Source organism: Entelurus aequoreus, linkage group LG16 (genome assembly GCF_033978785.1).
Source record: "Entelurus aequoreus isolate RoL-2023_Sb linkage group LG16, RoL_Eaeq_v1.1, whole genome shotgun sequence".
Taxonomy (NCBI): Eukaryota; Metazoa; Chordata; class Actinopteri; order Syngnathiformes; family Syngnathidae; genus Entelurus; species Entelurus aequoreus.
In genome coordinates, this window is record NC_084746.1 from 17,398,171 (window position 1) to 17,423,170 (window position 25,000).

Here is a 25,000-nt window from a genome sequence, read left to right on the forward strand (position 1 = left end):
TATACGTGTGTATATATATATGTGTATATATGTATACATGCATATATATGTATATATAATGTATGTATACATATATATAATATGTATTAATGTATGTATATACTATGTATGTATATGTATATACATACACGTGTATATGTATGTGTATATGTATATACATACATGTGTGTGTATATATATATATATATATATATATATATATATATTTTTATATATATATATATATATATATATATATATATATATATATATATGTGTGTGTGTATGTATATATGTGTGTATAAATGTATGCACATACATATATATATGTGTGTATGTTATATATATATATATATATATATATATATATATATATATATATATATATATATATATATATGTGTGTGTATGTATGTGTATATACTGTAGATGTATGTATATATGTATGTATCTATGTATATACATATATATACGTGTGTATATATATATGTGTATATATGTATACATGCATATATATGTATATATAATGTATGTATACATATATATAATATGTATTAATGTATGTATATACTATGTATGTATATGTATATACATACACGTGTATATGTATGTGTATATGTATATACATACATGTGTGTGTATATATATATATATATATATATATATATGTGTGTGTATGTATATATGTGTGTATAAATGTATGCACATACATATATATATGTGTGTATGTTTATATATATATATATATATATATATATATATATATATATATATATATATATATATATATATATATATATATATATATATGTGTATGTATGCGTATATATATGTATATATATAATGTATGTATATACAATTTATATATATGCATAATGTATATACAGTATATAAAGTGTATATGTGTATAGATGTATATGTATAATGTATATATGTATATACATGTAATTATTGTGTATATATGTATGTGTATATACTGTATGTATGTGTGTGTGTATATATATATATGTTTGTATATATGTGTATGTGTATGTATATATGTACATATATACACATATATATTATACATATATATATACACACATGTATGCATAAACACTTCACATACTGTACATTAATAATGTACAGTATATACTTGCAGATTAATCACACAATTGATTTGGACCACACATGCTTCTTTACCATAAAAATCATCAGCAAAAAAAGACTTCGACTGATGTGCTAGTTGGCAAATTGTACTTACAAATAGACCCTGACTGGACTTTCGATCAAACTGGTACCAATATTTAAAAAAATAAATGACATGCCATTAAAAAAAAAAAAAAAGCATGTTTGAGAAATGTTGCTGTATAACAGGGGTCACCAACGCGGTGCCTGCGGGCACCAGGTAGCCCGTAAGGACCAGATGAGTAGCCCGCTGGCCTGTTCTAAAAATAGCTCAAATAGCAGCACTTACCAGTGAGCTGCCTCTATTTTTTAAATTATATTTATTTACTAGCAAGCTGGTCTCGCTTTGCTCGACATTTGTAATTCTAAGAGAGACAAAACTCAAATAGAATTTGAAAATCCAAGAAAATATTTTAAATACTTGGTCTTCACTAACTGACAAGGAAACAGATAACAGATTCGGTGTCCAGTTCAAAGTGTGACATGATTTATTTAAAAATTTGAGAGTTGACTTTTGTATTTTACATCAGTTATTATTTGTACAAACATGGTACAAAGTAATTCATGATTTGTTAAAAAATGTTAGTGGCTAGCTAGTTAAAATGGGATATTGTGATTTAACAAGATTGTCTTAGAAGTGATCATTTGAAAATGTTCAATTTAAAAAATGTGCACTTAGAGAAAATATAAAAATAAAGTGTTGCATATTGATATTTATCTGTTTCTATATATATTTATTGTGAGAAATCATTAAGATTATCAGTGTTTCCACATAGATAAATATCATTAATTATTAATAATAACATAGAGTTAAAGGTAAATTGAGCAAATTGGCTATTTCTGGCAATTTATTTAAGTGTGTATCAAACTGGTAGCCCTTCGCATTAATCAGTACCCAAGAAGTAGCTCTTGGTTTCAAAAAGGTTGGTGACCCCTGCTGTATAACATTCTAACAGAAAATTGTTTGGGGTCTTTTTTTTATTTTTTAAGTAAATTTAGATTATGCAGCAAGAAATAACCTGTGATTATTCAATGAATGTAAATTCAAAGTGTGATTAATCAGATTTTTAAAAGTATTATTTGACATGATTATTAGTAATGTATTATTAGTAGCAGCGGCCATGAATGTATAGAAAATACGAGAAGATCCCTGTGGGGAACTACTGATCTTTGTAGTTTGGCCGTGTATTCCCTTTTGTCCTTTTTTTTAACGATGAGGCAAGAATCTAAATTTCAAGCATAAAATAGAAGTACATTTTTGATCTGATCCAAATTAGGACCTCAAAACAACTTTTATTCAAACAATATTTGACCAAATGTATTCCTCGGCAGGTAGAATTTGATCAGCCTTGACTGTGGCGGCGTCCTACCTGCTTTAGGGCTGAGTCTCTTGTAAGGGGACGAGTCGTCGCCCGGTGTCATGGCTCCCTCGCTCTGCATCTCCTCCGGCTGCAGACATTTACTCTCGTCCTCCTTATCGGTGGCGTTGTCCTCTGTGGCAGACTCGCTGCCGGACTGCTCCGCCGACGTGACGTTGACCTCCATGTGGAGCGGTAGCGGGAGTACCGCGGGACCCTCTGCCGTCTCCAGGGATGTGGAGGAGGAGGAGGAGGAGGAGGACGGCGGCGGCTGGGAGTCAGGCGGGGTGTTGCTGGAGGTGGTGGAGGGGGGGCCGTCGTCCTTCTCGGAGCCTCCTTCGCCTGTGGGCTCCTTCTGCTTCTGCAGCTGCTCCTTCTGGAGGCTGCGCTGTTTCTTACGGAACTTGGCCCTGCGGTTCTTGAACCAGACCTACAGAGACATGTTGGGTGTTGGTGAGTGCTCAGTGTTTGGTTGGTGCAGTCATGTGCTTTGCTTTGGAAGTTTCAACCCATTTTGATACCAGGAGTGTCCAAACTACGGCCCGCCGACATGTTCAGTTCGGCCCGCGAGACGTCACAAGTGGAAATAAGGATTGTGGCCCACGGAGTGGCTTCAACTTCATTTGAAATATCTGACAGTGTAATCGTTACAAGTTTGCCGCCATCGTGTGAGTAATTCAGGTTAATCACCATGGATTTTACGTTGAAGTGTCCACAGCACAGCATTTACATACATGACCCAATCCAAACAACCTTTCCCACTCATGATGCGAATGAATCAACACAAAAAGTCACCACACATCAGGGGTGGGCAATTAATTTTCACCGGGGGCCGCATAAGCGACCCGAGCACTGCTGGAGGGCCACACGACAATATTTCAATTAAATTTTGCTCAATATTATTTTTGATATACCGTAAGATAAATAATAATGATGATAATAATAATAATAATTAATAATAATAATAATAATAATTTAATTTAACCTAACTTAACTTTATACAAAAGCAGATTGCTTTTGATGGTCACTTTACACTTTACACATTATCCAACATTTTTCCCCATCAGATTTGGACAACCATCTGTTGTTAAAAATAGTTTTTAATCATATTTATTTTATATTGTTTTTTATATTGGTTTTATATGTAATTGTTTTTTCTTTTTATTCAGTCATTGGTGGAGCTAAGGATAATATTTGAATATTGTTTTTAATACTGTTGTGCAGCACTTTGGAAACATTTTGTTGTTTAAATGTGCTATATAAATAAAGTGGATTGGATTGTCACACCTGCCAGCTTGTCCCATTTCAGTCCTAACATGTCCAAACACGCATTTACCTATGTGAACAAGTCATTACCTGTGGTTGTCTCTTTAATTGACTGCATGGCTGCCAGCTACTACGTGATTTGAAAGTCTGCAGTTATCCCACGTAAGAAGAAGAGCAGCTGGAGGTGTCACGTACATCAGAGCTCTCATCCAAAGTTAGCGAAAAACAGTCCATGTCTCCGGGCATACAGCGCAACAAAGTCCAATAAGCACTCCTTAATAAACTCTCCGTCAGAAAACGCCTTACTTTTTCTGGCGCTTTTGTGAGAAATGACGAAACTTGTCCTGACAGCTGCATCTCTGGGGGTGTGAAATATGGCAAAAGTCCTTGTTGGCTTTGCAGTTTTACCATCAACGCATCAGCCTCCCTTGCGCGCGCTTCATCAGACACATTCCGGTATATTCCCTCGTGTTTCTTCGTGTAGTGGCGATTAAAATGATATTCTTTAAACACAGCAAGCTGTGTACCACAAATTAAGCACACGGCTTTACCATTAATTTATGTAAAGAAATACTTGGCAGTCCATGTCTTGTTGGAAACACGCCATTCCTCATCAACTTTTCTCTTTTTAGCGTCTCATCACTTGTCTCTATGCACCTTCACTCACAGGTTCCCCCCGGACATACGCCATAAATAACACATTTCAAAATAAAAGCAGCACAGTTGTATTGCGCGCACGACATAGATGTTTTTCAAACTTTATTTTGTAATTTGTGATTGCGCCGTTCAATTCACTCACAATCGCGCATACGTCCACACGGAAGTAATACAAATAACGCTTTTCAAAACAAAAGCAGCACCGTTGTATTGCACACTCGACATAGATACTTTTTGAAATGTATTTTGTAATTTATGATTGGCCTCACGCGGGCCGGACAGGGATGCGCAAAGGGCCGGATGCGGCCCGCGGGCCGTACAATGCCCAGGTCTGCCACACATGGTCACACATGACACAACCTGCTCACTGAACTTTGTGGATAATATTTTTTAAAAAATGTCCAAACACAACACATAATTCATCCATTACAATGCATGATGGGAAAAATGCAAAACATTTTCCGCACGTATCCATGTTTGGCTATGTTTTAGATGCTTGATATTTCTGATTGATTGCAAAACTTTAAGGAGGTAGTCACAGAAGTAAACAAGGTTGGAGTCCAACTTTCACACACTCTTAATATCCAATTAAATATCCATTATATTATTATAATGTATGCGTGCCTGCGCATGTGTGTGTGTGTATAGGTGTGTGTATTTATCTATATGTATGTATGTATATATAATATAAATATATATAATATAACTATATATATATATATATATATATATATATATATATAAAATATATATGTATACACATATGTATATATATACATATGTGTATGTATATACATAAATGTATATATATACATTTATGTGTGTATGTATATATATAATATATTTGTATATATATATTTATTAGTAAAGCAAATAGAACTAGATGTTTCAATCCCTTGGTAAGTAGGAACAATCCTGACGGTAGCAGCCGGTGTGGAGTGGTGAAAGGGAGGGTAAGTATGTCATTGGGGTCTTCGGGTGGGCACCCTGCTTCATCGACGTTTCGTTGATTGAAGCCCACGACGTCTCCAGAGGGCTCAACGGTGTACCTAGCGTCCCAGGTACACCCCCCTCCATGCCACACCCTCCGTTTCCCACTCCTTGCTGTTAGACTTTGGCCATTTCACCAACGGCTTACGTCCTTGCATGTTTTCCTTTTTGCGGTGTACTGGGTATGGTCTTGGACTGGTGGTTCTGCCTGAAGCTTCCCCCTCATCCTGCAGGGTGCTGATGCTCTGCGGACTGTGGGTTTCTTCCTGCCGCTGAGTTTCATCCGACTGATTTAACCTTCTTCTTAACAGAAGCCGGTCAATGCGGGGCCCTGGGTTAGGGGTTTTCAGGCATTTCTTCCGTCCTTGGTGAACTTTAAGACCGTGGGTTGATGTTACTTTAGCCCAACCACACACACACGTCTGAAGAACATGTCCAACTGCTGGTTTCTCAAGAGTGTTACTACTACCTTCATTCATTGTCGTGTCCATTCCAAGGGTCGTTACCGGGAGATCAGCCTGTGAGTCTTCTTGCGCCCCTGCTCTCGCAGACTCTAGGGGTATTGTTCTTCTTGAACTTTCTGTAGCCAGATAAGGTGGCTCTTGTGCCCTAGCCCTAATAGGGTGACGGAGCCTGCTGCTGTGGGTAGCTAGCCCATAACAGCCCCGTTGGGGTCTATTTCCTCCTGTCAGCTGTCTCTCCAAGCTGTCACATGGTCTTTCCCTTGTCGTCAGCTGCACTTTCACAACAGTCACTGGGTTTTTCTTCCAGAAGATCAGTAAAGCAAATAGAACTAGATGTTTCAATCCCTTGGTAAGTCGGAACAATCCCGACGGTAGCAGTCGGTGTGGAGTGGTGAAAGGGAGGGTAAGTATGTCATTGGGGTCTTCGGGTGGGCACCCTGCTTCATCGACGTTTCGTTGATTGAAGCCCACGACGTCTCCAGAGGGCTCAACGGTGTACCTAGCGTCCCAGGTACACCCCCCTCCATGCCACACCCTCCGTTTATGTATGCATACACGTATATGTATATACATATGTGTATATATATATGTGTATGTATATGTATGTGTGTATATATGTATATACATATATTTTTGTGTATATATATGCATATACATATATGTATGTGTATATACAGGTATACTGTATTTTAGGGCTGCAACAACTAATCGATTAAATCGATTAAAATCGATTATAAAAATAGTTGGCGATTAATTTAGTCATCGATTCGTTAGATCTACTCTTTGCGCATGCGCAGAGGCAATTTTTAATTTTTATTTAAATTTTTTAAATTTTTTTTTATTTTTATAAACCTTTATTTATAAACAGCTGAGAAACAATAATCTAAATAATTATGGTGCCAGTATGCTGTTTTTCTCCAATAAAATACTGGAAAGGATAGAAATGTAGTTTGTCTCTTTTATCTGATTATTAATCGATTAATCGAAGTAATAATCGACAGATTAATCGATTATCAAATTAATCGTTAGTTGCAGCCCTACTGTATTTATATACATATGTATGTGTGTGTGTGTATATATATATATATATATATATATATATATATATATATATATATATATATATATATATATATATATATATATATATATATATATATACATATTCATGTATGTATGTAAATATATATGTATGTATATATATATATACTGTATATGTCATATATATATATATATATATATATATATATATATATATATATATATGTATATATATATATATATATATATATATATATATATATATATATACATATTCATGTATGTATGTAAATATATATGTATGTAAATATATATGTATGTATATATATATATACTGTATATGTCATATATATATATATATATATATATATATATATATATATATATATATATATATATATATATATATATGATATATAGATATAGATATATATATATATGATATATAGATATAGATATATCTATATCCAAAAACATGCACCTGGGGATAGGTTGATTGGCAACACTAAATTGGCCCTAGTGTGTAAATGTGAGTGTGAATGTTGTCTGTCTATCTGTGTTGGCCCTGTGATGACGTGGCGACTTGTCCAGGGTGTACACCGCGTTCCGCCCGAATGCAGCTGAGATAGGCTCCAGCACCCCCCGCGACCCCACAAGGGACAAGCGGTAGAAAATAGATGGATATATATATATATATATATCTATATATATGTATATGTTACTTTACATGCAGTCAGCTGTCGGCCCCTGGACAGATTTTTTCAGCCCAATGTGGCCCTCAAGTCCAAAGGTTTGGACACCCCTGGTGTGCACTCATGTGTCTCTTTGACGTAATATGAGCTCAACTCTTTATTATACAGTAACTTGTTGATTATAGGGAGGCTGCAGTAGCCATTATGTGTTAGCATAGTTCTTACGTATAACACACTGCCATGCTGTCTAAGGTTAAAGTCCTCGTCATGGACCAGGCTGACCTGCACTCGGGCCTCAGGCAGGTTGGTGCACATGGCCAGCCGCTCCCGCATCACCACGTCGGGGTAGTGGGTCTTCTGGAAGGTCTTCTCCAGAGCCTCCAGCTGCTGGGCGGTGAAGGCCGTGCGGCTCCGACGTTGTTTGCGGTGCTGAGAGCCGTAGCGAGCCTCCAGGATGATGTCTTGAAATGCGCAGCCGTTGAAAGAGAAAACACGGCGAGTTTTATTGAAAGCAGACTTTGGTGAGTTCTTATATCAAGGCAGAGGCAGGTTGGTTGGATGACATTCCGCTTGCACTTGTGCACTTGGCATTTGAGTGCACAAATTTGTTCACCAAGTAGCACCTCAGAAAACACTCGTACCACAATGGTGACCAACATTAAAATACAGTAGGATAGTAGGCCTAAGTATTCATTAAAAACAAGGCAGAGGTTTTATTTATCGAGTATATTTCATACTGTAACATTACACACAGTTTGAACAGTAACACTAACACCAAAAATGATTCCCGGGCGTGGCACCGCTGCTACCCACTGCTCTATTTGGAGACACTACATAGAATTGAATACAAATACGATAACACATTCTGTGCAGGATAATGCCATTATTTGTTTCCCCTTGAGTATATTTAATTTTCCTGAGGGAACTCTCCTGAAGGAATCAATAAAGTGCTATCTATCTATATGTATATGTATGTATATGTACTGTATGTATATGTATATATGTATTTAAAAGTTAAGTTAAAGTACCCATGATTGTCACACACACACTAGGTGTGGCGAAATGATTCTCTGCATTTGACCCATCATGTATATATATATATATATATATATATATATATATATATATATATATATATATATATATATATATATATATATATATATATATATATATATATATATATATATATATATATATATATATATATATATATATATATATATATATATATATATATATACATATCTATGTATGTACTGTATATATACTGTATATGTATATGTATGTATATATACACATATATGTCTATGTATATGTATATATATATATATATATATATACATACACTACCGTTCAAAAGTTTGGGGTCACCCAAACAATTTTGTGGAATAGCCTTCATTTCTAAGAACAAGAATAGACTGTCGAGTTTCAGATGAAAGTTCTCTTTTTCTGGCCATTTTGAGCATTTAATTGACCCCACAAATGTGATGCTCCAGAAACTCAATCTGCTCAAAGGAAGGTCAGTTTTGTAGCTTCTGTAACGAGCTAAACTGTTTTCAGATGTGTGAACATGATTGCACAAGGGTTTTCTAATCATCAATTAGCCTTCTGAGCCAATGAGCAAACACATTGTACCATTAGAACACTGGAGTGATAGTTGCTGGCAATGGGCCTCTATACACCTATGTAGATATTGCACCAAAAACCAGACATTTGCAGCTAGAATAGTCATTTACCACATTAGCAATGTATAGAGTGTATTTCTTTAAAGTTAAGACTAGTTTATAGTTATCTTCAATGAAAAGTACAGTGCTTTTCCTTCAAAAATAACGACATTTCAATGTGACCCCAAACTTTTGAACGGTAGTGTATATGTGAATATATGTATATATACACATATATAGTTATATGTGTGTAAATACACATATAAATATGTTTGTGTTTATATACACAAATATATTTATATACAGTATATATATATATATATATAATTATGATTGTATATATATATATATATATATATATATATATATATATATATATATATATATATATATATATATATATATATATATATATATATATATATATACCTGTATATATACGTGTTTTTCCCCACCAAATTTATTTAAGGTCTCAGTGATCTAGTTAGTTCCTATAATGAAAACACTATCTGAAATAACTAAGTATTAAAAGTATCGCTATTTTGATTTGAGAATCGATATTAGAGCATAAAGATTTGGAATCGGCGCTATCGATATTTCAGTATCGATCCGCGAGTCACTATCTAAAATGTTACCGTATGACATTAAAACTTTGGGCTCTTTTTTAAGTTAATTTAAGTCACGATTAATCCAAATTCAATAGTGTAATTAATCTGATTAAACATTATTATTAATAATTGACTAGAAAACTTTTTTTTTTTTGGTGGTTGTTTTATTCCATTCATGAAAGGTCAAACAAAAAACTGTCAACATTTAAAATAAATAATGAAGGAAGCTTATTACAATATCTGCCCCCTATTCAAAGTTACATGTGTTGTTCAACACACAAGACCATGTACATTCAGAACTAACATGGACTTTTTTTTTTAACTCCAAATCCAATCTTTTCATTATCATAATGTTACTTTTTTTTTTTTTTTTAATATTTACTTTTTTTCACAGTCAAGATTGTTCTATAAACACTTTTGATTGAAAGGTCCAATAAACACACCTTGTGTGTGTGTGTGTGTGTTCTGGCAATGCTTACTTAATGGGGACATCACTCTGTTTACACAGTCACCTTTAGGGGACCTCTGACGGTATGGGGACAAAAAAAAAAGGGAAACCTTTTTAAATGATAGTCAGATCCATTCTGAAGATGCCTAAGTGATTTTTAAGCTTTGGCCCATAAAACATGTTTACTGGTTAGTTTGAGTGTGAGACATTTGCACAGCAGCCCCCTCATCGGGCTGCAGCTGGTACATTTAAGTGGTGAAGCTTCCTATAAGAGGACAGCTGTAGTGCTGTATTCTAAAGGATCATGTCATATTTAATTAGAACTTTTTTTTTTTAATGGCCCTCAATAGTCACGTACAAATTTGTGTGAATTATGCAAAATTATTTAAATTTGGTCCCCATGAACCATATTAACTCAGGGTCCCCAGTAAGAATGATCAGCACATTACACCATCAATCCAGAGATTTAAAGACGTGTATGAGCTAACTGGGCAGTGGACATTTTACACCATTTTTTTATGCCTCCACAACCTGTAGAAAGGGTGGTCCCCACAAGTGATGATCAAAAACTTGGTCCCCATTCCAAATTATAACCAGTGTGTGTGTGTGTGTGTGTGTGTGTGTGTGTGTGTGCACACTCAAGTACCTGCTAGTCTCTCTGCCAGGGTGAGCGCGTGCACGGAGGGCCGGTAGTCGGGCGCGTGCTGCGCCTGTTGCGCCGCCTGCTGGTGGAGGTTGTACATGGCGCTGAGGGAGTTCATGGCGTGCAGGGAGTAGCCGTTCACGCCGTAGTGTTGCATGCTGGGAGCAGAGAGCAGAAGATGAGCACGGGACAGACGGCTCACTGCGCCCACAAGGCCCCCGGCAGTTCGTGTTTGGCCCCCAACAAAGGTGTTATCCATTAACATCCAATTATCGCTCTGCTCATTCCATTAATTATACAAAGGACTTTTAATTGGGGTAATTACCACTCATTCCCACGATGGAGCGTGACGGATGCTTTATTCATGAGTGTGATCCCACAAGAAAAACATCATAATAGGAACATCGTTAAAAAAGGGATTTGTTCGGGATTATTTTTTAATAGTGATTAATTAAAGTGACGCTGTCGTATTTTATTGTAGACTATCTTTAAAATCTAAATCTCCTTAATGGCCTGCAGGAACAGGAACATTCCTTCATGCAATATTTCACACACAAAGTTGTTAGATAAGTATTAATTAGTAAGGACTTAATTAGATATGTATTAATTAGTAACACGTGATTAGATATGTATAGTAAGGACTTAATTAGATAAGTATTAATTAGTAAGACGTGATTAGATATGTATTAGTAAAGACTTAATTAGATAAGTATTAGTAAGGTATGATTAGATATGTATTAGTAAGGACTTAATTAGATATGTATAAATTAGTAAGGACGTGATTAGATAAGTATTAGTAAGGACTGATTAGATAAGTATTAGTAAGGACATGATTAGATAAGTATTAGTAAGGACTGATTACATAAGTATTAGTAAGGACTGATTAGATAATTATTAGTAAGGACATGATTGGATATGTATTAGAAAGGACTGATTAGATAAGTATTAGTAAGGACATGATTAGATATGTATTAGTAAGGACGGGATTAGATAAGTATTAGTAAGGACTGATTAGATAAGTATTAGTAAGGACTTAATTAGATATGTATTAGTAAGGACTGATTAGATAAGTATTAGTAAGGACTGATTAGATAAGTATTAGTAAGGACGTGATTGGATATGTATTAGTAAGGACTGATTAGATAAGTATTAGTAAGGACATGATTAGATGTGTATTAGTAAGGACGTGATTAGATAAGTATTAGTAAGGACTGATTAGATAAGTATTAGTAAGGACTTATTTAGATATGTATTAGTAAGGACTGATTAGAAATGTATTAGTAAGGACATGATTAGATATGTATTAGTAAGGACTGATTAGATAAGTATTAGTAAGGACATGATTGGATATGTATTAGTAAGGACTGATTAGATAAGTATTAGTAAGAACATGATTAGATATGTTTTAGTAAGGACGTGATTAGATAAGTATTAGTAAGGACTTAATTAGATATGTATTAGTAAGGACTGATTAGATAAGTATTAGTAAGGACATGATTAGATATGTATTAGTAAGGACTGATTAGATAAATATTAGTAAGCACGTGATTAGATAAGTATTAGTAAGGACTGATTAGATATTCCCAGTTCCGGAAGAACTTTGAACATGTCACAAGGGAGGTGCTGGACATTGAGTCCGAGTGGACCATGTTCCGCACCTCTATTGTTGAGGCGGCTGATTGGAGCTGTGGCTGCAAGGTGGTTGGTGTCTGCCATGGCGGTAATCCCAGAACTTGCTGGTGGACACCAGCAGTAAGGTATGCCGTCAAGCTGAAGAAAGAGTCTTATCGGGTCCTTTTGGCTCACGGGACTCCGGAGGCAGCGGACATGAACCGACAGGCCAAGCGGTGTGCAGCTTCAGCGGTCGCGGAGGAGAAAACTCGGACATGGGAGGAGTTCGGGGAAGCCATGAAAACGACTTCCAGGTGGCTTTGAAGTGATTCTGGACTACCATTTTCCGCCTCAGGAAGGGGAAGCAGTGCACTGTCAACACCGTGTATGGTGAGGATGGTATGCGGCTGACCTCGACTGTGAATGTTTTGGATCAGTGGAGGGAATACTTCGAAGACCTCCTCAATCCCACCTACACGTCTTCCAATGAGGAATCAGTGCCTGGGGAATCTGTGGTGGGCTCTCCCCTTTCAGGGGCTGAGGTTGCCGAGGTAGTTAAGAAGCTCCTTGGTGGCAAGGCCTCCGGGGTGGAAGAGATCCGCCCGGAGTTCCTTAAGGTTCTGGATGCTGTGGGGCTGTCTTGGTTGACAAGACTCTGCAACATTGCATGAACATCGGGGGTGGTACCGCTGGATTAGCAGACCGGGGTGGTGGTTCCTCTCTTTAAGAAGGAGAACCGGAGGGTGTGTTTGAACTATTGCGGGATCACACTCCTCAGACTTCCCGGTAAGGTCTATTTGGGTGTACTGGATAGGAGGCTACGTCGGATAGTCGAATCTCGGATTTAGGAGGAGCAGTGTGGTTTTGGTCCTTGTCGTGGAACTGTGGACCAGCTCTATACTCTTGGCAGGATCTTTGAGGGTGCATTAAAGGTTGCCCAACCAGTCTACATGTGCTTTGTGGACTTGGAGAAGACATTCGAACGTGTCCCCCGGGAAGTCCTGTGGTGAGTGCTCGGGGAGTATGGGGACTGTCTGATTGTGGCGGTCCACTCCCTGTATGATCAGTGTCAGAGCTTGGTCCTCATTGCCGGCAGTAAGTCCGACCCGTTTCCAGTGAGGGCTGGACTCCGCCAAGGCTGCCTTTTATCATTGATTCTGTTCATAGCTTTTATGGACAGAATTTCTTGGCGCAGTCAGGGCGTTGAGGGGATCCGGTTTGGTGGCCGCAGGATTAGATCTCTGCTTTTTGTAGAGGATGTGGTCCTAATGGCTTCATCTGGCCAGGATCTTCAGCTCTCACTCGATCGGTTCGCAGCCGAGTGTGAAGCGACTCAGTTGAGAATCAGCACCTCCAAGTCCGAGTCCATGGTTCTCGCCTGGAGAAGGGGGAGTTCAAGTACCTCTGAGTTTTGTTCACGAGTGAGGGAAGAGTGGATCGTGAGATCGACAGGCGGATTGGTGCGGCATCTTCAGTAATGCGGACGTTGTATCAATCCGTCGTGGTGAGGAAGGAGCTGAGCCGGAAGGCAAAGCTCTCAATTTACCGGTCGATCTACGTTCCCATCCTCACCTATGGTCATGAGCTTTGGGTTATGACCGAAAGGACAAGATCACGGGTACAAGCGGCCGAAATTAGTTGTCTCCGTTGGGTGGCGGGGCTCTCCCTTAGAGATAGGGTGAGAAGCTCCGTCATCCGGGAGGAGCTCAAAGTAAACCCGCTGCTCCTCCACATTGACAGGAGCCAGATGAGCTGGTTCGGGCATCTGGTCAGGATGCCACCCGAACGCCTCCCTAGGGAGGTGTTTAGGGCATATCCGATCGGTAGGAGGCCACGGGGAAGACCCAGGACACGTTGGGAAGACCATGTCTCCCGGCTGGCCTGGGAACGCTTCTGTGTCCCCCGGGAGAAGCTGGACGAAGTGGCTGGGGAGGGGGAAGTCTGGGCTTCCCTGCTTAGGCTGCTGCCCCCGCGACCCGACTTTGGATAGGCAGAGGAAGATGGATGGATGATTAGATATGTATTAGTAAGGACTAGTGTTTTCCCAATACCAATATTTTAGTACCAGTACCAAAATGTATGTTGATACTTTTCGGTCGTTTTCTAAATAAGGAGGACCACAAAAAATGGCATTATCGGCTTTATTTTACCAAAAAAATCTAAAGATACATTAAACATATATTTATTATTGCAATCGAAGAACAATTTAGTCCTTAAATAAAATAGTGAACATACTAGACAACTTGTCTTTTAGTAGTAAGTAAACAAACAAAGGCTCCTAATTTGTCTACTGACGTATGCAGTAACCTATTGTGTCATTTATCTACCTATTTTGTAAAATTATGAAGGAAAAGCTGTAAAAATTGATTATTAATCTACTTGTTCATTTACTGTTAATATCTGCTTACTTCCTGTTTCAACATGTTCTATCTACACTTCTGTTAAAATGTAATAATCACTTATTCTTCTGTAATAAGCACCTATTCTTATGTTGTTTGGATACTTTACATACTACAAATGAAGTTATTGATCCGATACCAAGTAGTTACAGGATCATACATTGGTCATAGTCAAAGTCCTCATGTGTCCAGGGACATATTTCCTGAGTTTATAAACATAATAAGAATTTTTTTAAAAGGAAAAAAGATTTTGTGACGATAAAAAATATCGCTGTAGTCATAGTAGTATCGACTAAATACGCTGTTGTACTTGGTATCGTTACAGTGGATGTCCACCCATGGCATTTGTTTACATTCAGGGTGCTAGCTTGCTATATCGTATCTTCCTACGGTGTGTAGTGAAGCATGTTTAGCTATTCCTCGTCCTGCAGGGATGATACTTGTAAGAAACTTACTTTATTTTTTGCCATGGAGGCGAGGATTAGTGATTTAGAAGTAGCTAAAACACTGTCGACTGTGAATGGACGTTCGCAGCTAGCTAGCTAGCCATGTCTTAAAGCATCTCTTCCTGAGGGCGTTTCAGTGTTATAGCTTCACCTTTATCTTTACTTTTTAGATCAAAATGCATCCATTCTCCCTTTTCTATCTACACACTGTGTCTGCTTGTAAGTACTCTGTGTGTGCGCGCTGCCGAACATGCTCCTCTGCTTGTAAAACCAGCAGTGTCATGACGTGACGACTCGCCGTCATGCCCGGGAACCGGTACTTTTCAAACAGAGTATAGTACCGTTCTTGATTCATTAGTACCGCGATACTATACCAGTACCAGTATACCGTACAACCCTAGTAAGGACTGATTAGATATGTATTAGTAAGGACTGATTAGATATGTATTAGTAAAGACGTGATTAGATAAGTATTAGTAAGAACTGATTAGATAAGTATTAGTAAGGACTGATTAGATATGTATTAGTAAAGACGTGATTAGATAAGTATTAGTAAGAACTGATTAGATATGTATTAGTAAGGACTGATTAGATAAGTATTATTAAGGACTCATTAGATAAGTATTAGTAAGGACTGGTCAGATAAGTATTAGTAGGGTCTGATTAGATATGTATTAGTAAAGACGTGATTAGATAAGTATTAGTAAGAACTGATTAGATATGTATTAGTAAGGACTGATTAGATAAGTATTAGTAAGGACTGATTAGATAAGTATTAGTAAGGACTGGTCAGATAAGTATTAGTAGGGACTGATTAGATATGTATTAGTAAGGACTGATTAAATAAGTATTAGTAAGTACTGATTAGATATGTATTAGTAAGGACTGATTAGATAAGTATTAGTAAGGACTGATTAGATAAGTATTAGTAAGGACTGATTAGATATGTATTAGTAAGGACTGATTAGATAAGTATTAGTAAGGACTGATTAGATAAGTATTAGTAAGGACAAGAGGAGACATCTGCAGGCCCAAACGATTATTACAATGATCAATGACATCAAGTGGGACTTTTTTCCCCTGCTGTTTTACAAAAACTTAAAAAACATTCTGTCGTTTTATATAATTTGACTATCCATCCATTTTTACCGCTTGTCCCTCTCGGGGTTGCGGGGGGTGGCTGGAGTCTATCCCGGCTGGATATTCATGGTACACCCTGGTCAAGTGACCACCTCATGGCAGGGCCAACACACAGACAACATTCACACACTAGGGACCATTTAGTGTTGTCAATCAACCTATCAGATGCATATATGTGGAAGTGGGAGGGGCCTATCGCCAGGTGCATGTCTTTGGAGGTGGGAGGAAGCCAGAGAACCCAGAGGGAACCCAAGCAGTCCCAGGGAGAACATGCAAACTCCACACAGAAGTACTAGGGATCGAACCCAGGAACTTCGTACCAGCTGCCTCAATTTGTCTAGTATATATATATATATATATATATATATATATATATATATATATATATATATATATATATATATATATATATATATATATATATATATATATATATATATATATATATATATATATACATATATAATTATCATTGTTATTATTTTTTTATTATTATTTTAATTGTTGTTATTTTCTATAAAAGTTCCTTACAAATAATATGTAGGTTGGTTGCACTGTCAGAGAGGTTTTTGACACAATATAATTATTATTGTGGCAAAAACCTTAAAGTGATCCACTTTGCACTGTTTTACACATGTTGTCATACAGATAAGATCAATTCTGATTACAGTTCTGTACAGTAGGCTAAATTACCATTTTAATTGTGTTTATTGTAATATTTAATATTGAGTGTTGCTATGTCAGCAAACAAAATGTATTTATGATTATTTCACATGCATGCAATATATTTGTCATGATCATGAAATGCATCCACATGTAAGTTTATGCATGTCATTTAGGCGCTATAATTATATATAAGCAGGCGCCTCTTACTAAATGAGAATGTATTTAATGAGAAGTTAATTTATTTCAGGAGTGCAATGTTTCAATGAGTCGGATTGTAGTTTAAACAAAATTCAGTCGGTATTAAAAGTGACCTCCTGAACCTTTATTCGTTCTCTTGGACTAAGTTGCAACTCTGCATTACATGAAATATGCAAATATTGCACGATGTTGTCATTTATTGAGGTGCACGTGGCGGTGTGCACACGCTAAAATATAAGCGCACGTGCACGTTGATGACATTTTATGGAGGGATTTTGCATAAACCGGACATGCTTTAAAATATTTAAATGTACTCTATGAAAGGTGGATTATGTTTATGTGAACACGGAGAATTGTGCAGCAGTGCTCATTCTTATATTGTTAATAGTAAACATGTATTATAGTCATTTTACTATTGTTAATAATAAACATGTATGATGGTCATTCTATTATTGTTAATAATAAACATGTATGATGGTCATTCTATTATTGTTAATAATAAATATATATTGTGGTCATTCTATTATTGTTAATAATAAACATGTATTACAGTTATTCTACTATTGTTAATAATAAACATGTATGATGGTCATTATATTATTGTTAATAATAAACATGTATTGTGGTCATTCTATTATTGTTAATAATAAACATGTATTACAGTTATTCTATTATTTTTAATAATACAAATATATTATGGTAATGCTATTATTGTTAATAATAAACATGTATTATAGTCATTCTATTATTGTTCATAATAAACATGTATTATGGTCATGCTATTATTGTTGATAATAAACATGTATTATTTATTGTCATTCCACTATTGTTAATAATAAACATGTATGATGGTCACTTTATTATTGTTAATAATAAACGTGTATAATAGTCATTCTATTATTGTTAATAATAAACATGTATTATGGTCATGCTATTACTGTTAATAATACAAATGTATTATGGTCATTCTATTATTGTTCATAATATAAATATATAATGGTATATTATTGTTAATAATACACATGTATTGTGGTGCATGATATAATTGTTAATAATAAACATGTATTATGTCATTCTATATTTGTTAATACAAATGTATTATGGTCATTCTATTAATAATACAAATGTATTATGGTCATTCTATTATTGTTAATATATTATAGTCATTGTATCATTAATAATACAAATGTAATATGGTCATTCTATTATTGTTAATAATACAAATGTATTATGGTCATTCTATTAGTAATAATACAAACGTATTATGGTCATTCTATTATTGTTAATGTATTATAGTCATTGTATTATTAATAACACCAATGTATTATGGTCATTCTATTATTGTTAACGTACTATAGTCATTGTATTATTATTACTAATACAAATGTATTATGGTCATTTTATTATAGTTAATAATTCAAATATATTACAGTAATTGTGTTAATAATACAAATGTATTATGGTCATTGTTATTATTGTTAATAATACAAATGTGTTATGGTCATGCTGTTATTGTTAATAATAAACATGTATTATAGGCATTGTATAACTGTTAATAATACAAATGTATTATGGTCATTGTGTTATTGTCAATAATACAAATGGTGCATGCTATTATTGTTAATAATCAAATGTATTATGGTGCATGCTATTTATGTTAATAATAAAATGCATTATGGTGCATGCTATTATTGTTAATAATACAATGTATTATGGTGCATGCTATTATTGTTAATAATAAAATGTATTATGGTGCATGCTATTATTGTTAATAATAAAATGTATTCTGCTGCAGAATGTGGTGGGACTATAGGTGGATTGTGCGGGACAGAAGGTGTTTAGCTGCGGGACAGAAGGTGCTTGCTAAACATTTACTTTTAGTCCCTCAAGTATTTGAGTTGAATGCCCCCCCGCCGGCCCCCCTTCCCTCCGCTCCCCTCTCTGGCGGCCCCTTATCCCATCGGCCCCGGGCAACGTTTTGGCGGAGATGTATGGCTTCTCCGCGGGTCAAAATATGCACGTTGATCCCCATTTGGCTGGCCGTCTAATGGAAGTGCAAATAGGTTTCGACTGCGGGGCCCGCCATTTATCATCACCGCTGACACGTGCGGGGAGAAGGCCTCCTGATATTTACTTATTTATTTATTTATTTATTTATTTATTTATGGATGTTTTCAATAACTGTACATGGAACTGAGATCCACACTTGCATGCGTGCACCTGCAGACAAAACACTTATAAGGTGTGTGTGTGTGTGTGTGTGTGTGTCACAGGAGTCGTGGGGTGTCGTTAAGGCCCCAGGCTGCACTGCAGGGGCCCCACGCATGGCAGCTCTGCTCAATGCTTCGATTATCAAGGCGTCATTATGGAGATTGGCATACATGTACAGTGCGACTCTGTAATGGCCATGCACGGATGTGACTTGATGGAGCGACACCTCAGGGGCCTCACAAGCTGCTCTTTGCCGGGGCCACTCATAGCGGGGACCCCCTTCTTTTCACCTCTTAATATTTGTTCTGCATGCGGAGACAAATTAGGCATATGTCAATGTCTGGTTATAGATTATTGTTTTTTGTGCGATTAGCGTGAAGCTTTTTTTTTTAAATACACACACACTAAAAAATGTTGGGTTAAAAAATAACCCAATTTTAACCCAACTGCTGGGTCAGAAAAAGGATGAACCCCTTATTTGACTTATTTTAACTCAACATTTTGGGTTAATTTTTTTCAACCCAACTTTTGCTTTGAATTATTTAACCCAAAAGTTGAGTTGTGATTACTTAATGTTGGGTTGTTCCCAACCCAAACTATTGGGTTGAATTATTTAACCCAAAAGTTGAGTTATGCTAAATGTAAATAATGTTCATGAGATGAATCCATAGTAAAATTCCCTTCAGGAAAAAAGTTACTTTTTTATTTTAATAAAAAAAAGCCTTTTACCCAAAAAAAACGCGTTACTCGTTGAAAAACAACCCAAAAATGGTTCATAATTTTGAAAACCAAGAAATGTAGTTAAAATAATACCCCAACATGGGTTGCTATTCATTAAAACAACTCCAAAATTTAACCCAACACTAGCAACTCATAAATTGGGTTATCAAAATAACCCAGCATTTTTGGGTGTGCTTAATTTAGTATTTAAAAAACAACCAGAGAATGATTCAGTTTAATCATTTCAACTAATTTAGACTATATAACCCATAATATTAAGCCCCAAAAATGTGACACACACACTAAAAAAATGTTGGGTTAAAAAATAACCCAATTTTAACCCAACTGCTGGGTCAGAAAAAGGATGAACCCCCTCATTTGAGTTATTTTAACTCAACATTTTTGGGTACATTTTTTTCAACCCAACTTTTGCGTTGAATTAGTTAACCGAAAAAGTTGAGTTGTGATAACTTAATGTTGGGTTTTTCCCAACCCAAACTATTGGGTTGAATTATTTAACCCAAACGTTGAGTCAATGATAATGTTCATGAGATGAATCCATAATAAAATTCCCTTCAGGAAAAAAGTAACTTTTTTATTTTAATAAAAAAAGCCTTTCACCCAAAAAGTGCGTTAATCGTTAAAAAACAACCCAAAAATGGTTCATAATTTTGAAAACCGAGAAATTTAGTTAAAATAATACCCAAAAATGGATTGCTAATCATAAAAATAACTCAAAAATTGGGTTATCAAAATAACCCAGTATTTTTGTGTGTGCTTAATTTAATATTTAAAAAACAACCAGAGAATGATTCAGTTTAATTATTTCAACTAATTTAGACTATATAACCCATAATATTAAGCCCCAAGAATGTGACACACACGCTAAAAAAATGTTGGGTTAAAAAATAACTCAATTTTAACCCAACTGCTGGGTCAGAAAAAGGATGAACCCCTCATTTGAGTTATTTTAATTCAACATTTTGGGGTTAATTTGTTTCAACCCAACTTTTGCGTTGAATTAGTTAACCGAAAAAGTTGAGTTGTGATAACTTAATGTTGGGTTGTTCCCAACCCAAACTATTGGGTTGAAATATTTAACCCAAACGTTGAGTTATGCTAACTCAATGATAATGTTCATGAGATGAATCCATAATAAAATTTCCCTCAGGAAAAAAGTAACTTTTTTATTTTAATTTAAAAAAAGCCTTTTACCCAAAAAGTGCGTTAATCGTTGAAAAACAACCAAAAAATGGTTCATAATTTTGAAAACCCAGAAATTGAGTTAAACAAATACCCACAAATGGATTGCTATTCATAAAAATAACTCAAAAATGTAACCCAACACTAGCAACTCATAAATTGGGTTATCAAAATAACCCAGCATTTTTTAGTGTGCTCAATTTAATATTTAAAAAAAAACCAGTTTAATTATTTCAACTAATTTAGACTATATAACCCATAATGTTAAGCCCCAAAAATGTGACATTTTGTTTTATTAGACGGTTTTGTACGTAAAGTATTGTTTATTAATAAAAAATATACAACTTTATGTAACATAAATAATACTGTAATGCCTTTATAGCACAATATTATAATTAATAATTAACTTTCTTCACTGCAGGCTTTTCGGACCTAATTAAATGTTTCCATTTTGTACATTTCCGGTGTTTACATTGATCACGTGTGCAAATAAACCCCTTTATTTTAGGTGGGCTCGTCACGTGGTTGAAAAACGACTATTTTGGACGTAAAACAGTTTTAAATAACACACATTTTTGTTTTGACTGTGACTGCACAACACTTTCCAAATTAAATAATACTTCCTACTTCAAAACGGCTATAATTTATGATGTATTTTCGCTTTAGAATATAAACATTTAAGGACAGGAAACGGTCATGTTTCTATGAAGGCAGCAATCGACGCGTTTGAGATGAAATATAACATTCTAAAAGTAGTTTTTTTGTTTTGTTTACCTTGTGGTTTCAGTAGTCGTCCTAACAAGAGTCTTGAGTGTATCCGTGGAAGAAAAAAAGGTCCTGCCGTGTCGCTGCGTGTCCGTGTCAAAAGTCCACAGCGAAGGGCTCCCGTCTCGCGCTTGCCGCCGCCAGCTCGGAGGGGGAGGGATTATAAAGAGCCAACTCTGGCTCCCTATTGGCTGCTTGAAACGTCAGTCAAGCCGAGCAGCCAATCATTTGCCAGACAGTTCCCAGCGGGCGCTTTACAGATTTTTTTATTTTTTATTTTTTTAAAAACAAAACATCCCAAACGAAAACACTTTAGCGGTTTTTGTGTATCGAATATGTGTGTGTTTTTTTTTTTTAATGAACACTTATTTAACTTTACATCACGTGTGTGTTTTTAATGAAAGGCCTAAAAAAAAGGCGCTAACGCAACAATTTTCCCTAATGAATTATGCAAATGAACAATTACAGTTTAAACACCTGTCAGCATATTTTAGTGTCATAATTAAACTTTATTTCAGCCTCATTTTATTCCAGGGGTGTCCAAAGTGCGGCCCGGGGGCCATTTGTGGCCCGCAGGTCATTTTTTAATGGCCCCACGGCACATTTTAAAAATATGATTGAAAACAATTAAAAACATGGTAAGTGGTATAAAAGAGCAAACAGGTGAAATGTAACAAGAAAATGTCGCAATGTATACTCTAATACCTGGGTGTCCAAATGTTTTCCACTGAGGGCCGCACACGGAAAAATTTAAGTATGCGGGGGTCATTTTGATATTTTTCATTTTCAAACCATAACAAAATACTGTATATGGATTTTTTAAAATTTTTTTTACCTTTAGGGCTCCCGAGGATCATAAAGGGTCATGTTACCTGAATATTACATTTGAACTATTATCTTGTTTGTTTTATGCTCTTTTGTCAAAGAAAACGTTGGTGTTTTTGTATGGCAACATACAAAAACATACGCAATATATATGCAATATTTTCCACATAAAACATTTTAATGTGAAATATTTGAAATAATTGGAGCCTTGAATAGGTTAATAAGTCATTATAACATTGTTATTTTAATTTTTTTTGAGCAATGGCAAAAAAATAGAAATAAAGATAGACAAAAGAAGAAGAAAAAAACAGCCTGCATGGCAGCTTTGTGTCACCTTTTTGAGATTTCACCTCATTCCACTTTTTTAAATGTTTTTAAAAAAATTTTGTAATAGCATTTCCAGAATGTGTGGCGGGCCGGTAAACAATTAATTGCGGGCCGCAATTGGCCCCCGGGCCGCACTTTGGACACCCCTGCTCTAATGAAGTGAAGTGAAGTGAATTATATTTATATAGCGCTTTTTCTCTAGTGACTCAAAGCACTTTACATAGTGAAACCCAATATCTAAGTTACATTTAAACCAGTGTGGGTGGCACTGGGAGCAGGTGGGTAAAGTGTCTTGCCCAAGGACACAACGGCAGTGACTAGGATGGCGGAAGCGGGGATCGAACCTGGAACCCTCAAGTTGCTGGCACGGCCACTCTACCAACCGAGCTATACCGCCCCACATATAATAACACAAAGCTGCCATGAAGGCTGTTTCTTTCTTCAATGTCATTATGAGTTATTGACCTATTCAAGGCTCCAATTACGTCACATCTGAGATATTTTGGGGGAAAATGTTGCATATTTTGTGTTTGCCATATAAGAAACTGAGCTGTTTTTTTTTTTATAAAGGGCCTAAAACGAACAAACGAAAAACATAAACAACAATAAAACGTATAATTGACGGATAGATCTGAAGTTCATCTCGAAATTATTGTGTTAAAAGTAAACAGTAAAAAAATAAAAAAATAAAAATTTTTTTAACACTATAATTATTTGGATCCCCAATAATTTTAGTGTGATTTGTTTTTAAGTGTCATTGCTCAAAAAAACAATAATGAATTAAAATCAATGTTGTTATGAGTTATTGACCTTTTTAAGGCTCCAATTATTATATAATCTCAAATATTCCACTTACAAATTTTATTGTGTGAAAATATTGCATATTTTGTATTTTTTCCATAAAAAAACAGGGTTTTCTTTGACAAGAGCATACAACTTAAATCTTTAAAACCGTTATATTGACAGATAGACCTAATGTTGATCTAGAGATTTAAAACTTGAATAATAATAAAAATAATAATACTGAATAATGACACATTTTTATTATTTTTTTGACCAAAACCCTTTGGGGTCCCCGGGATCCAGCCTGAGTGGAGGCCTAAATGTATATATTTTTTTATACATATATTGTTTTGGTTTTTAAAATAAAAAAATATCAAAATGGCCCCCGCTTGCTTTGATTTTTCAGAATGCGGCCCTCGGTGGAAAAAGTTTGGACACCCCTGTTTTATGCGATATTTTCCCACATTTTTTTTAATTTTATTTATTTTTTTACTTTTCTGCTTCTTAAAAATGCACTAAATCCAATTGACTTTCTTTTCATTTGAGGGATGAAAACCTTTGGTTTTGTTTGCATTTGGGCTTTTATTTCTCGATGACTAATGGATGCCTTTGCCGGCCTGCATGGGAGGATTTTGGGACGCGGTCTGGAAGACAAGACGCCAAAAAGGCCGGTCTTAGGACGACTGCGGGTAAGAGGATTAGGGCAATAATGCCCTTCTCTTCTTT

General features: G+C 35.6%; 1 protein-coding gene across 2 annotated transcripts in view; it reads right to left on the reverse strand.

Moving 5' to 3' along the window:
• The window catches only part of dmbx1a (diencephalon/mesencephalon homeobox 1a), a 38,304-nt gene that overhangs the window by 9,869 nt on the left and 3,435 nt on the right, over window positions 1-25,000 (reverse strand). Inside the window, exons 1-4 of one of the 2 annotated variants that reach the window (XM_062023457.1) lie at window positions 22,349-22,459; window positions 10,984-11,138; window positions 7,897-8,075; window positions 2,517-2,934 (exon numbers count right to left, since the gene is read on the reverse strand). In XM_062023457.1, coding sequence (XP_061879441.1) covers window positions 2,517-2,934; window positions 7,897-8,075; window positions 10,984-11,137 — 751 coding nt within the window. In that variant the 5' untranslated portion in view covers window position 11,138; window positions 22,349-22,459. Of the gene's footprint in view, window positions 1-2,516; window positions 2,935-7,896; window positions 8,076-10,983; window positions 11,139-22,348; window positions 22,460-25,000 lie in introns of those variants that run through there. The other variant, XM_062023458.1, reaches the window with a different exon arrangement.